Raw genomic sequence first — 14,593 nt, 5'->3', positions numbered from 1 at the left:
ACGCAATTTGAATACAAAAACAGACCTTTTTTTAGGTCTGTACTTCAAATATAAACGAAATTGACATTCAATGCAGACCGTAAACATATGATGACCTCTGTAAAGCCATTAGAAGGAGAACCTTAGCAGACACTTGGTAGAGAAACTTTCCTTGGTGAGTTTTCAACACCTGAGTGAGAAAAACTGCACAGACACTCAATGTTCAAACATCATTACACAAGCTTCTCTGACACCAGATTAGAGTTGTATAACCATTGGTATAACCATCTCCACACTGCCAAAATGATCCTTAAATGATTATTAAATCCAGTGCTTTCAACAACAATTACACTCAATAAGGCACAAGGGCTAACATTCCTTAGCGAGTATGAATACTAGCAAAAAGAAGAAACATGGCTGCTGTTACATCATCATTTCTCGCCTTTTTTCAAACAGAAAGGAGGTCACTCTCCACAACCAAGATACTCCCGGAACATAACTGCTCAAAACGTTTAAGGTCATCTTCCATTGACCTCAATTTCATGCTTAGTTTGAAGTCATGATTTCTGCTAAAATATTATTAGCATTTTCAGGACTGTTGCTAAAAGCTATGGAGGAATATTAGCAATTTTATTTTTTGCACAAAGCCCATACAGTATATGCTGAAGAAATTCTGAAACCTCCAACACAAAAGAACTTGTGCTTTATATTACTGTAGAAAGTTATTTTATACATGCATCACACAAAGCATGAAAAATTGAACACAGTATTGATTCAACAGTTTATTTTAAAAACCATATGAAATCTCAACATATATGATTCTTCAGGAATTCATTTGCAAGCGATTCATTTGTTTGATGTACCTACAGTTATTTATTAATTCCACAGACGTGAAGGTTGGATATTTTAAAAACCCAGTAGACAGAAATGCAGTGAACACTGAAATAAATACACAGCACGTCGTTCAAAACATTCAGTCTTCCTCTAGAAACTCGTCAATAAACTCCACAACCTCCCCCTGAGGACACAAGCAAAGAAGAAAACTTGGATTAATTCACTGAAAATTATGCATATCTCGACTGAAGACAAGAGTGAAACTGAGCTATAGTTATTATTCGAGCACTGGCTAGACAAGTGGACTTTTGAATTGTCCAGACTCCAAATCCAATTGTTTTAATTAAATTACAGGCTCTTAGATAGTCAGTTACAGCTAAAGTCGTATTTAATAGGTGAAGAAAGAATATTGCACACCGGGGAAGATAATCTGTTGGACTTTTTGAACCCCCCCAAAGAAAACAAAACAATCCAATGCTGCTACCTATTGGTGAATTGAAGTTTGGCAACGAGGTTATACAGTTGTAGAACAACTAAAAGTCACTGTCATGCTCTGCTAACTAGATAAAATCCTTTACCTCATCATCGCTAACCAAGTGTTGCCTTGAAAACTGCAACATTTCCAGCTGCATTGTCGTCTGGTTGTGGTACCGCACTGCCTCCTAAACAACACAAACATGAAGGAACCATAGTGATCCAAGTGCTTTAGGCACAGAGCCGTATGATCAACTGAGTGCTCCTACTCTTCTCGGGAGGAAGTCCTCGTCTGTCAGCCCCCACTGGCCCTTATGAAACTTGTAATAGGCGATGTTGTTCTTCATAACATCGTCATTGGGGTCGAAGAGCATGTAGCTGGCTGCACATGGGACTGCATTCTTCATGTCATTCACTGTGATCATAAAAAAAAAAAAAACAGTTGGCAGCAAGGCTGGGTGAGGCATAGATAGTGCTATTCATATTAATATCTTACGTTTGTAGTAGGCAAACTGTAGGTAATGGTACATTGTGGCCACAAATTTCTCAACGACAAAGCCGCCAACAACTGGAGTCAGGTCTTTCTCACACGTCACTTTCCTCTCCAGCACTTCGATGTAGTGATCTGTCGATGCAAAAACACTGCTTACTGCTGTTACTAATATTATTCGTCTGACACAGAGGTAATCAAAGTATGGCCAGGGAACCACATGCCGCCCTTAGTCTGTCTTTATGTGGCCAAAACTACAAAAGACATTGATAAATAATGAAAAGCTAATGGAAAATACATTGCAAAATAGTGCATTCATATCTTATATTTCAGTGTTAAAGAAATAACATACTGTGAGGATCTGATGTGATGTCATAATAAGACTTTCGCGCCATTTTCACTTTCGCGTTTTCTATGATTTAATTTACAAAATTTAGTTTAAATTCAAGACTCTTTTTCTTCTGTATTTTGGCTTGGTAGGCACACTAGATAATGTGCCCCCTTTGGAAATGTAATTGTCCAACCCTGGTCTGACTTTTCCCCTTGAACTGACCTCCTGAGACATTTGTTTCTAATCTTGTCCTTCCACATCACACCCAATGAAAATCTGAGCATCTTTAACTCGGACAATTCTAACTCTGCTTCCAGTCAATGTGTCAGAGTCTCTATGTGAACACACATACTTCTTGCATCTGCAACAAGCATGCAAACTCGAATCTGGTCTTATATAATATGAGTAATATCATTGACCAACTAGGATAAAGAACCCCCACCAATTGCACTTAATGTCCCATGATGCACTGCAATAGCTAAAACTCTTTGTCTAACATAAATAAATGGAAGATTGTGTTTTAGTCTGTAACAAGCAGCAGTGAGATGCAGATGACAGTACCAGCAATGGATGGGTAGAAGTCTTTGAATTCTCTGACATCCCTCGGACCCTCGGACGCAGCCAGACACTCATCATAGACCTTAAAGAAGTCCAGCAGAGCCAACTCCATGTCTGAAACCGAAGTTCGGAAGTTGTCCCCATTGTAAGCCCTCACCGCACGCACAAACAGTGTCTGTGAATGAGAGAAAAAGGGTTATTTAAGTCAGGAATATCAGACCGAGCTCAACTCACTCCAGTTCACAAATACCTCATACGATTTAGTCTCCAGGTCTCTGAGGTGTTCTTCGGCCCCTGGCAGACTCCTGTAGTAGGCCATGTTTTTCTGCATCATCTCATCGTCGGGGTGCTTCAGCAGGAAAGTGTGGGCCGCAGACACAGCCTTAGCCAGATTGTCAGACTACACAAAACACAAAAATATACACTTTAGATTCATATTTTAACTTTTTTTTCAATATTCACAGCAGTGATATGCTTCTATCAGTGAATAAGAAGGGGAAGATGCAAATATTATACATTTAAATTCATCATGCTGCGGGTCCTTCCCCATGATATTATCACAAAACAGTTTAATATTTAGTGAAGAAACAGATAAATAATTGCAGAATAAAACTGAAAGGCTCCTACAGCAGTTAAAATAAAAATTGTTGATTTTAATTCATGTGATTTAGTCTTAATTCCTGTAAAACCAGTCAGAAACTTATTATGATTGTCATTATTAGGCATGAAAATAGACGTAAATAAAGATTAAAACTGTATATGATCACACAATCAGACGTGCTACAGATGAACAGTACCTAAATATTACATTTCAGTGGTAGCACTGGACCATATTTATTCATCCCCACAGTGAAAATTATTTGTTAACTATATTTCATCTGACAATGACTGGCTTGTGGATTAAACTAGTTTTTTCCCAAATTTCTTGTCAGTATATGGTTAAGCGACATCATACCAATCATGTCTGAGTACATTTGTATGTTCTTGTTTGATTGATTATATAAAATTATCATTTATTTGAGCAACAATGAACGATATTTGGTGCATTAGTCTGTAATTAGAAAACATCCTGCCACTATATCCACTACAAGTAACTGCAACAGATGATGTTTTCATAACAGTATATTTGAAGAGCCAAATGAAACAAAAATCTATGTGCGTTTTGGTTAAACATGGTCACATTTCTGACATTAAAAAGATGTTGATGCTGTCAGGATTAACTTAGACGTCTTAATTTATAGTCCCTCACTATATAAATTTAAGTGTATATATAAATGAAGTCACCTATTTGATGTATGTCAGTGACGTCAGAGGGCTTAAAAGGGTTTTTAGTGACCAGTAATGCTTGATCTCCCCTCCCAAGTGGAGTTACCAGACTTGCTTACTTTGAAGTAAGCGTACTGCAGGTATCGGTAGGGCTCCCTCCGGTCGAACTCATCGATGGTGTCCCGGCTCGGCAGGGCCTGTCTGAAGGCAGGCAGCCCCTGCTTACAGCGCTTCAGACACTGCGCCCGCTTCATCACGTTCCCGAACGCCCGCAGCTCTGGGAACTCCTCGAACTTTTGCTCGTCGTCCAGTCTCATCGAGCTGCAGTTGAGATTGCAGAAGGCCTCGCTGTCCCGCAGCAGGCGGTACAACCTGAGCGACACTTCCATGTACTCCACCGAGTCCTTCCACTTCTCGCCGGTGTACTGGTCCAGCGCGTGCTTGTACGCGGACTCCAGGGGCATCAGCTCATGTCGAGGGAAGCTCCTGAAGCTGTACTTCTCGTACTGACCCCGCACCCCGCTCAAGCACAGCACGGTCAGCAGGACCAGGGCGGCTTGGGAAGCAGTTGAGGGAGCCATGTTTGAGTTAAAGAGGCCGATTTGGCTGATCCTTTAGCAGCGCCTCAACTCCAGCAACACATCCGGAGATAGACGATCTTCTGCCGGCCAGAGTCAAGCTGCAACCCCCGCTGCTCCTCCCACAAATCACGGCTCCTCCGTTTCCTCCAGAACAGCTGTGGCATCAAGTTTACACGACTGAAGCGGCAATTTCTCAATCACTTTTTTTTTTTTTTTTACAACTTAAGCTCAAATATTGTGTTCCATCTAACTGTCTGTTTATGCGCGGAACTCCTGGTGAGAGTGGAAGTGCACCTCCCACTGCCACGTAGAGACATTCCAGGGGCGGTTTTAAGAAACTCTGAGGCCCCAAGCAGGGCTTTTCAGGCCTCCTTTGACACCTGGCATTTTTTATAACTACTTTATTTGCTTTTATAACTACTTTGCTCATACTAGAGCCAAGTGAGCCAAGTATAATTTCTGTCTGATGGAATGTCTCAAGGCGCTCCAAAGTAAAGGTTCTTTTTTTTTTGCATTTCATTTGCCATTCAACCCTAAACTCCCTTACATCACATGGCCTCTAAGTGCTCAGTGATTGACACTTATATATGATATTTGTATTTTCCAGTATCAACTGCCATAGCTAATACTCAATGTGCAAGCACTATATTTGTCCATTGTTATTTTAGAGGATTCATGCGTGCACACACCAAAAAGCTTGACAAAAAACTGCATTTGTTTTTATTCTTGCGATTGCCCAAACATTCAGGCCTTGGCCTCTGGAAGTGATGTACTGAAAAATAACTAAGCTCCATCATACACCAAATAGCAACACAACAAGCCCATTTAATTGTTCTGGCTAACTATTTTGGATTACGTTGATTTAAAAAATATACATGTATGTATGTCCATTTTAACTTGGTTGGAGTAACGAACTCAAAAAGCGTTGAAAACTGCTTTGAGTTCCAGCCACGGTTTAGCTCCTGATGTACAACACTGGGCGGGTCTTGACGTGAAGACCCCAATGTTACCACGTTGACACATATCAAGGGTTTTACTGCGCAAGAGCGAGACGTGGTGCCGAAAAATCTCATTCAATCCCGGGGTGCGTCGTGTCGACCTGTAAAGTAGCTGAACCACACCGGAAGTAACAATGCGGAATTCAGAATAAAACTCATCAGGCCACCTCAAAATTCTATTTACATTTTAATAGTTGGCTGGAATTAATGATATTCGTGTTCCTGCATTACCTATGTTATAATGTCAGGAGAAATGCATTATAACGATACGATATTGTATCAGCAAAAAAGCGGAAGTTTATTGCTTAGCGGTAACTTGACAGGATGCCGTCCTGTCCTGGGACTGGAGGCAGGACTCGACTCCGAACCAGAGTAGCGGAAACTGGTCACAGGAGGGACGTAGAGCGGACCAGCACAAACCCCCTTGACGCTTTCGTTCACTCCCAGAGTCAGTCTGCACTAAAAATGGTGCTCCACTTCCAGAAAGCCGTGTATTTCGCGGTTCTGGTCGTCGTTGTCGCGTCCAACGCGCCCGTGTCGCCGTCGCTGGACGACATCGCGATAGAGAAAACTTTCGTCCCGGAGGAGTGCGTGCGCGCTGTTAAAGTTGGCGACTACGTCAGGTACCACTACATTGGCACGTTCCCAGATGGAAAGAAGTTCGATTCCAGGTGAGTGCTTTACAACGCGAGTGTTGTTTCAGAAACTTCGGTCAGTTCGGAGCCGCTGCAAGTCTGGACGAGCGTGCGCAATGCGTGAAAGTGCATCCCAGTGTAGCCACGCAAGCAAGGAGGCAGATCCAGTCCTGCGGAACCAGAGCGATCATCAATTAAGACATTATCTCCCGATTCCAATGTGGCGTGGCACCGAAATACCGTTGTTTTTGGTCAATTTGGCAGCAATAATAATAACAATACACTTCATTTTTGTTTTCAGGTAAACTGTGCAACAGCTTGTTTTAATGACTAGATAGCTACATTTCCTTTTTACTTTTCACAGACAGAGGAACATATATTCAAACAATGTGCTTCAGAAATCTGAGGACCTTTTTTCTATTATGAAATTTAAATAAATGCCCCATCCAGCAAATTTCCTGATGTTATTCCCTGCATAAATTTTTACTAACATTTCCATAATATTCAGCAAAGAGATGCCTTGTAAAAGAAAAAAAAATCTCAGTTAAGTGCCTCGAATTCTGTCATCCATCCACTGGAGAGTCTGGACAAACCATCAAAATCCGATCTTATTCGTCTTCATGCGTGTCCTATCAGGGATGGCCACAGCAAGTCGGCTTCCTCCACCTGAACAGCATCCTCCCGTCACACCCAACCTTTTCATGCACTCCTTTTTCAGCTTTTGATATTTCAACTGTCTAATCTTTGCTCAACTTTCAGTCTAGTTCCAACACAACCAGAAAATATAGACTTAGTTTGAAGTTTGCACAAATAGAATGAATAATGCCATTACTAACCAGTGGTTTCTTGTGTTTCAGTTATGATCGAGGCACCACCTATAATGTGTTTGTTGGCAAGAAGCAGCTGATTGAAGGAATGGACAAAGCTTTAGTAGGGATGTGTGTGAACGAGAGGCAGCTGGTGAAGATCCCTCCTCATCTGGCCTATGGAAAACAGGGATATGGTGGGTATAAGATGAAATAAAATATGCTTCAGTGACAGCAATGAAAGAATAAATAACACCTGTGGTTAGGTCTGTAGGTTCTTTATTGATGTAGCCATGACCTCGACACTCTCCTCCCTGGTCCCAGTTATCCATAACCAGAAAACAATGTCCAGACTCTGGCCTGGGGGCCATCTGCTGCCCTCAATCATATTTCCTTACTGGTCCCAGTCTCTGTTCCAAAATGTATTATTTATGATTACCACTCTGTCGACCACATCATGATGTAAAATACACAAACCTTTGTGAGTTGTGACCAAAATGTTTCTTTAGAAGACTGTTTCAGCTATTTTTGACAGCCAAAAACAAATGCCAACTTCAGCAGCTAGGCTGTGATGCTAAATGCTAAACACTGCAAACATTTCTTTCTAAGTACTAACTCCAACTGTTGTGCTTCTGTTTATTGTGTTAATGTGAGTTGGAATAGGAGAGTGGGAGGAGGTGATGCATGTAAGGGCATGTAAAATGTCTTCACCATTTCACATTGTTGAGAAAACTGAAGAGGAGCCGACGAGATAGAAACAAAAGTTAAAGCCGAAGAAAGTCCCACCCGCACTTCAGTGTTGTGTTTACAGTTTAAAGCACTTGTTTATGTAACAGTAATGTGCGGCCAGGATTTTTATCGAGCGGCGTCTCTGCAGCACTGCTTTTGAGTTGAGTTGAGTTAGTCCTAACATTTTACTGTTTAGAATGGCATTTCTTATTATGATGACAATGTAATTGATAGTCACATAATGGCAACCAAAAGGAGGCCTCTTTAGCATCTGACCTGTCTGTCAACTATGGAATCCTTCAGTTTGTTTGGGGTTTAAATCCCTTTTCTTGACGTTGAAAACAGTGGATGGGATCAATCAAAAGGTTTATTACATGGATTATTTAACCACAGAAAATTGACAAATGAAATTAACTGCAGATTAAATACTACATTTAACATGTCACAGGTGTGAATTAGTTTGAGATTGTACTTGTTTCATGATTAAAGAAAACTTCCAGGAAGAGAGGTATGTGAAGACATCTGATGCAGCGAAACCCCATCAAATATATAACCAGTTATCACACAGACCGAGACACACACCGCCATCTTAAGTCAGAGATTGTGGGCCGATTCTGCACCTTCAATAAATATTCTTCTCTCCCATGAAGGTGATCTCATCCCTCCTGACTCTATCCTCCATTTTGATGTTCTTCTGCTCGATGTGTGGAATCCTGAGGATGGTGTTCAGATCAAAACCTACCACACACCGACCGTATGCTCCAGAAAAGTCGAGGTCTCTGACTATGTCCGCTACCACTACAATGGCACGCTGCTGGATGGGACTCTCTTTGACTCAAGGTTTGTCTTTCGCTTCACTTGCACCCTAAAAAAAGCTTTTGTGTGACCTCTGTCCTCGTATGTTGCAGCCACACTCGCATGCGCACCTACAACACATACGTGGGTATCGGGTGGCTGATCGCAGGCATGGATCAAGGTCTGTTGGGAATGTGTGTTGGAGAGAAACGCATCATCACAATGCCGCCGTCACTTGGATATGGAGAGAATGGAGATGGTAGGAAGCTTGACTTCCAGAAGATTAATCGGCTTTACCTAAGAATCTTTGCAATACCCCTTCAAATTCTCTGATATCCCCCTCAGGCAGTGACATCCCTGCACAGGCCTCACTTGTGTTTGACGTGGTTCTCTTGGACCTCCACAACACCAAGGACGGCATCTCTATCAGCAACCAGGTTGTGCCCGAGTCCTGTGTGAGGAAGAGTGTTTCGGGAGACTTTATGCGATACCATTACAATGGCAGTCTTCTTGATGGAACATTCTTTGATTCCAGGTAAGCGCATAAATGTATGGCATGGACCTTAGTTCAATGCTCCCGCTCCTTTATTCCAGGCACTTCTACAGTCCCAAATCATTCAGATGTTTATTGATGAGCATTGGTGAGTGTGAGTGCCTATATGGACCCTCAGGTGGACTGAGGGCCCGTTCATCAGTCGACCTCCTCTTGCCCCAAGTGACAGGATAGACTCCAGTGTCTTCCGTGATTTTTCAAAAAAAAGAAAGAAAATGAATGAAGACGTCAGCTGGCCTCAGGGGGGCAGCATCAAGCTGTGAGAATTCCGCTTACAGTACCACTTGGAAACGCTAGGGAACTGCTGCTCAAACTTGACTCCTCAAGAAGTGTGCGTGTTGGGTTCAGTAAAAAAAGGTCAAAAACATAATGAAATATGAACACATTGCAATGAAATAAAATAATGGGCTTCAATTAGAAATATCATCAAAGTTAAACGTACATTAAATGATGATTTTGATAAGACATTTATTGGACTTATCCTTAAAACTAGTTGAACATATAGTATTGTAGACCAAGAGGTCAGATTGAGTGTTAACAGAGTTCTGATATGCACAATGAAAATAGATAAAAAGGAAGGTCTAGTTAGAGAGCGGTTCAGTTACAAATTGTTCCTGTATTTCCACTGGGTAGCCTACTTTATTTTCACATGGCGAGATTTTGGCTGTACAGTGCTTTGTTCCATTTCCAGGGAAAGAAAATGCAATACCATGTGATTCATTTTAGACGTTTTTGAAACAACATTAATTCCAGTCGACCCTGTGTGTTGTGCAGCTACTCTCGTAATCACACCTACGACACCTACGTTGGGATGGGATACGTCATCGCTGGCATGGATGAAGGTCTTATTGGAGTCTGCATTGGAGAGAGACGCACCATCACCATCCCACCCCATTTAGGCTACGGAGAGGAAGGCACAGGTGGGTCAGATTCTGAATGCTGAGTAGGCCAGGTCGTCACATTTTCCCCTTGTGTCCAGGTTCCAAGATCCCAGGATCTGCTGTCCTGGTGTTTGACGTCCACATCATCGACTTTCACAACCCCTCGGACAACACGGAGATCAAAGTCACCTTCAAACCTGAAGTTTGTGAAAAGCAAACAAAGAAAGGCGACTTTGTAAAGTATCACTACAATGCCACGCTGATGGACGGCACATTAATCGATTCAACGTGAGTAAAAGCAAAGCAAGTACTTCCACGGCAAACACACACAAATATGTACTGTACAACGGAAGACTTCCTCAGCCCCTATCTATCTATCTATCTCTCTCTCTCTCTCTCTCTCTCTCTCTCTCTATATATATATATATATATATATATATATATATATATATATATATATATATACAAACAGTACATTGTCTGCACGTATTACACAGTATTTTTCCACTTGAGTCGCCACCCTCATTTTCATTCAAGTGTCCACACTCCAATGTGTCGGATCAGTAACTATCGTTGTTCATACATAATTAAGAATAATATATCTTAGAGGAATATGAAACTCAGTTTGCTTTCCAACCTCGCCATGATTGATGAACACCATGTACCATACCTGAAATTATTGAAATATCCTGGTTTCTGATTGTCTCAATTATCAGGCACAATTATGGTAAGACATACAACATTGTCCTGGGAGCAAATCAAGTTGTTCCGGGGATGGAGGACGGACTGATGGACATGTGTGTGGGAGAAAGGAGACACGTCATTGTCCCGCCTCACCTCGGTTATGGAGAGAGAGGCGTCAGTAAGTGTCCAATTCTAATTCTAGCTCCAATTTTTAATAGACTTTATGCGTAATTTGTGCCAAAGTTCAGTTCACATCTTTAATTAAGAAAACAATAGTTTGAAATACTTATACTTCGAATAACATTCGAAGTATTGAAGCATAACTAAATAAATATTTGACATAAATGTCTAATAACAAGGTGTAAACTTTATTGTGCCATCAATTTAAGCTTATTGACATTGGTAGTGCCATGTTGGTGAGTGTCCGTGGTGACTATAAACTGTTGGGACTAATTCCTTGTCGCTTCTTTCTAGCCAATGAGGTACCAGGAAGTGCTGTGCTGGTGTTTGATATTGAGCTGGAGGACATGGAGGAAGGACTTCCTGAAGGCTACATGTTCATTTGGAATGACGAGGTGTCGCCTGACCTGTTCACAGAGATGGACATGGATCAGAACAAGGAGGTGGAGCCTTCAGAGGTTAGTCTGATTGGTTGGTTTTCTCAGAAACGAGTCATTGAAATGTAGTGAAATGTATCTACGTAGTCATCCAATACGCTTTGTGTTTCGACTGTAATGTCATCGCTTGGTTTTCCAGCCACTTATTTTCCTGCAGAGTGAGCATGCATGTTCACAGCACGACTCTTGCTGTTGGATATTGGTTTTGGCCCATCACGTCTGTCTCACTCGTATTTAGGGTGTCCATTTTTTTCCTATTAAATATCTGTGACTTTCTGAATATCCAGCTGGATGAGACAGACCTAATGTGCTTCTAGCCGTGTCATTCTGAATGCCACTTTCTTGTTAGTTGGATAATATCCAAAACTTTTGGGAAATGTATGTATATCATCTGCGTGTCCGTTTACTCATAAGAGTGAGTACCAAAGAACAAAACCGTCTCACCCAAAAGAATTTAGGAGTCTTAACGCTGAGCTCTGGGTCAACGACTATGCCTAGCTTAGCCTTAGCTCAAGTGGTGTAGAGTGACACAGACTATCTCTGACTCTGACCCTTTCATACACATGAAATCCATCTTGGGGTGTAGTCGCCGCTGATTGGTCCTGGTCTCTTGAGGTCCAGGTTGCAATGGTTCCTTACTCCAGGTCTTGTGTCAACTCCCCTTGGTTTGGACGACGTTGATGAATCCACTTGTTATTCTCCATTTTAAGTTGTTGTTTTTTTTAGTAAGAAGCCGTTAACAGAGAATCCAGTCCACTCTTCTGATTGGCTTGCTTCTGCTTGTTGACTGGCTTGTCCTGGCTCTCTGTGGTCCATTATTCATCCTCAGTACAGTTGGAGCCGCTGACCTCCTCAGTACCTTCTCACAAACAACAACACCATTTCAAGCGTAATGTGTTTTAATCAAACCGGAGGAATGATAGAGAGCTCTGTGTCAGCAGCCATGTCTAGTCTCGCTCGTGAGGGTAGATCTCATAGAGTGACATCGATGTTCGCATCAGGTCTTCTTTTATACAGTCTGCAGGGTGGAGTGATGGCTGATCGGTACGCCAGGGTTTCCACAACAACCAGGCCTGCGTTGGTCAGCACTTCTTGATAAGCCTAACTGCCGTTGTGTCTTTTTGGAAGGCGAGACAACCCTTCCCGTCTTGAGTGGGCGAGTGTCTCCGTTTAAGCGGGGCGAGGGCCGAGGTGGGGACCGAGATGGCCCTGCTATTGTTGTTTTGACAAGCGAGGTGACCGTTTCATTCAATACCTGGAGGTTCCTTATCTTTCACATTCTTTCACTGGGGGGAGGGGAGGTACTTTTCCCCACAAACTCAGGTTCAGATCAGGACCGATTCTGTGGTTAGATGTCTCAGCGATTCCTCCGTGGTCTGCATATCTGTCTTTCATATCTCACTCTTGCATCCATGCATCTTTCCTGCGAATTGCACCATGCACATCACTCAGTACTTTTCCTCTCATTCAGGGTGGATTTGAGGTTTTCTTACCCAATGTTGGATTCAATCTTTTATTAGAGCGAGGCATCATGAAGAAGTTTATTCAACAGCAAAAAATAACTTGATTAATGTCATCATAAAATATCATTATTCCCATAAAACCAAGTAAGTAAACTCTTAGGAGAGCAACTTTTGGTTTAGTTTTAGCGCTTACATCACATTTAAAAGGCATGGGGCCCAATCATTCAATGCATCTTGATGTTGTGACCCAAAGAAACAAAGTTTTCAAGCCTGCCTTTTATATACTTTGATATGATATTGCAATGTTTCAAACTTTCAGTTCATGTTAGTGGAGTGCTGTTTTTATTGTGATGTGCTGAGATTTGCACTAGACCTGTGCAGTGATTACTGTTTTATAATGTCACATTTCTCCATACAGTTCACTGACTACATTATACGACAAGTCAACGAGGGAAAAGGTCGTCTGGCCCCCGGATTCGATCCTTATCGCATCATCGAAAACATGTTCTCCAACCAGGACCGCAATGGAGATGGCAAGATAACGTTAGCCGAGTTCAAACTGAAGGCAGATGAAGCTCACGACGAGCTATGATGAGACTGTGAAAGGGTCGGACAGATTGTGAGTTGGGTTGTCTGCGTGTGGTAGTAGTTGTTTTTTTTAGTGTTTAGTTCGGAGGATAACCTTAGGTGACACCACCCTCTTCCAGGCCGAACGATTGCGTCCACAAATCCATGTATCGAGAATTTATGATGGTCTCACCCCAATAAAAGTCACATGGAACAGTGCGGTCAGTGTCCGGGCGTGACAAGTCCCCCCCCCCATAAAAAAAAAAAAAGAAATGTTTAGTATTTCCAGAGAAAAAAACAGTGAAAATATGTGAGAAATGACAGTTATAATTATGTAAATTATTTGACTTTTGAGCATGTTGACCTTTTCAGGTGCAAGTGGGAGCTTAGTGAATAAAGAGCGCTTGTTCAATGTTCAGACAATATTTCATTGTTTATTCCAACCTTGACCGTTTTGCTGCTCAAAATCTGATTGATCACACTCCAGGATTCTTCTGGGTGCAGTTTTTTTTTACTTGTGTTTGAGTGATGTGACAAAAGTGTGTATGCTGATGCTATTTTTCCATTACATTCAGGTAAAATGTTTCTATTTTATTGTCAGAATGTGGAGATAATAAATGACCTGACCTCAGGATTAGCTCGGACAGTGCACCTGTGTCTTCTGTGTATCTCATCCATCGCCTTCTGTCTGTCTGCTGTTGTCACGTGTTGTTGTAATGAAAAATATATTATTAAATTGTGCACTACACTTTGTTTGAACCTCATGGATTTCATAGGTAGAAGACCTCAGGAACCATCTTGTTTCCTTGAACTTACAGATGCAATGCTCAAGGGATTTCTTGCCTCCCTGTCCTTGGAGATGGCTTGTACCAAAACACGCTATCTTCTTTTGTCTCCCGGACACTGATTTATCACGACTCCAAGGTCTTCACATTATGTATCGAGCAAGTGTTTAGATACAACTCTGTGCGGACATGGTACACTTGTCTGTTCATGCCAGCAATAAAAACATTTAACACATTTGTATTGTTGCTGTAAATGTGTCTCAGTTTAATTACTGTTGTATTGAAGGAAACTACTTGGACGTGCAGTGACTTCCAAAGCTGATTCAGACTTTAAAGTGTGGCGAGCAACTAAACACAGTGACTGACATACAGATACTCTGAGAGATGGAACATTGGTGAAGGAATTCTAGATGTTCACTTTTGATTTTAAAAGACAAATCAAGGAAACCAACAACAACTGGAACTGTCTGTGCTGAACCAGATGTATAGTTTTTAGATTTATTGTCAGATTACTAATCTCATTTATTATCTACTTTCCAGTTTGGGTTCATGAAAAGACTTATGTTC

At 41.6% G+C, this 14,593-nt stretch overlaps 2 protein-coding genes across 2 annotated transcripts; one reads left to right on the top strand and one right to left on the bottom strand.

The window, feature by feature from the left end:
• Nucleotides 1-748: 748 nt before the first annotated feature.
• crtap (cartilage associated protein) lies at nt 749-4,809 on the bottom strand. The gene is made up of 7 exons (XM_053862233.1): nt 4,052-4,809; nt 2,917-3,066; nt 2,670-2,841; nt 1,784-1,912; nt 1,557-1,702; nt 1,392-1,475; nt 749-997 (listed from the first exon to the last, which is right to left on the bottom strand). Exons 1-7 carry the CDS (start codon nt 4,511-4,513, stop codon nt 953-955), a joined length of 1,188 nt encoding a protein of 395 aa, XP_053718208.1. The 5' UTR covers nt 4,514-4,809; the 3' UTR covers nt 749-952.
• A 1,084-nt stretch (nt 4,810-5,893) lies between these two features.
• On the top strand, nt 5,894-14,250 carry fkbp9 (FKBP prolyl isomerase 9). The gene is made up of 10 exons (XM_053862232.1): nt 5,894-6,182; nt 7,004-7,149; nt 8,332-8,521; nt 8,590-8,735; nt 8,822-9,011; nt 9,804-9,949; nt 10,009-10,198; nt 10,627-10,772; nt 11,069-11,232; nt 13,093-14,250. The coding sequence occupies exons 1-10, from the start codon at nt 5,977-5,979 to the stop codon at nt 13,264-13,266; spliced, it is 1,698 nt and encodes a 565-aa protein (XP_053718207.1). The 5' UTR covers nt 5,894-5,976; the 3' UTR covers nt 13,267-14,250.
• Nucleotides 14,251-14,593: the final 343 nt, after the last annotated feature.

Source organism: Synchiropus splendidus, chromosome 4, assembly GCF_027744825.2.
Source record: "Synchiropus splendidus isolate RoL2022-P1 chromosome 4, RoL_Sspl_1.0, whole genome shotgun sequence".
NCBI classification, from domain to species: domain Eukaryota; kingdom Metazoa; phylum Chordata; class Actinopteri; order Syngnathiformes; family Callionymidae; genus Synchiropus; species Synchiropus splendidus.
This window is presented reverse-complemented; position numbering and strand designations above follow the sequence as displayed.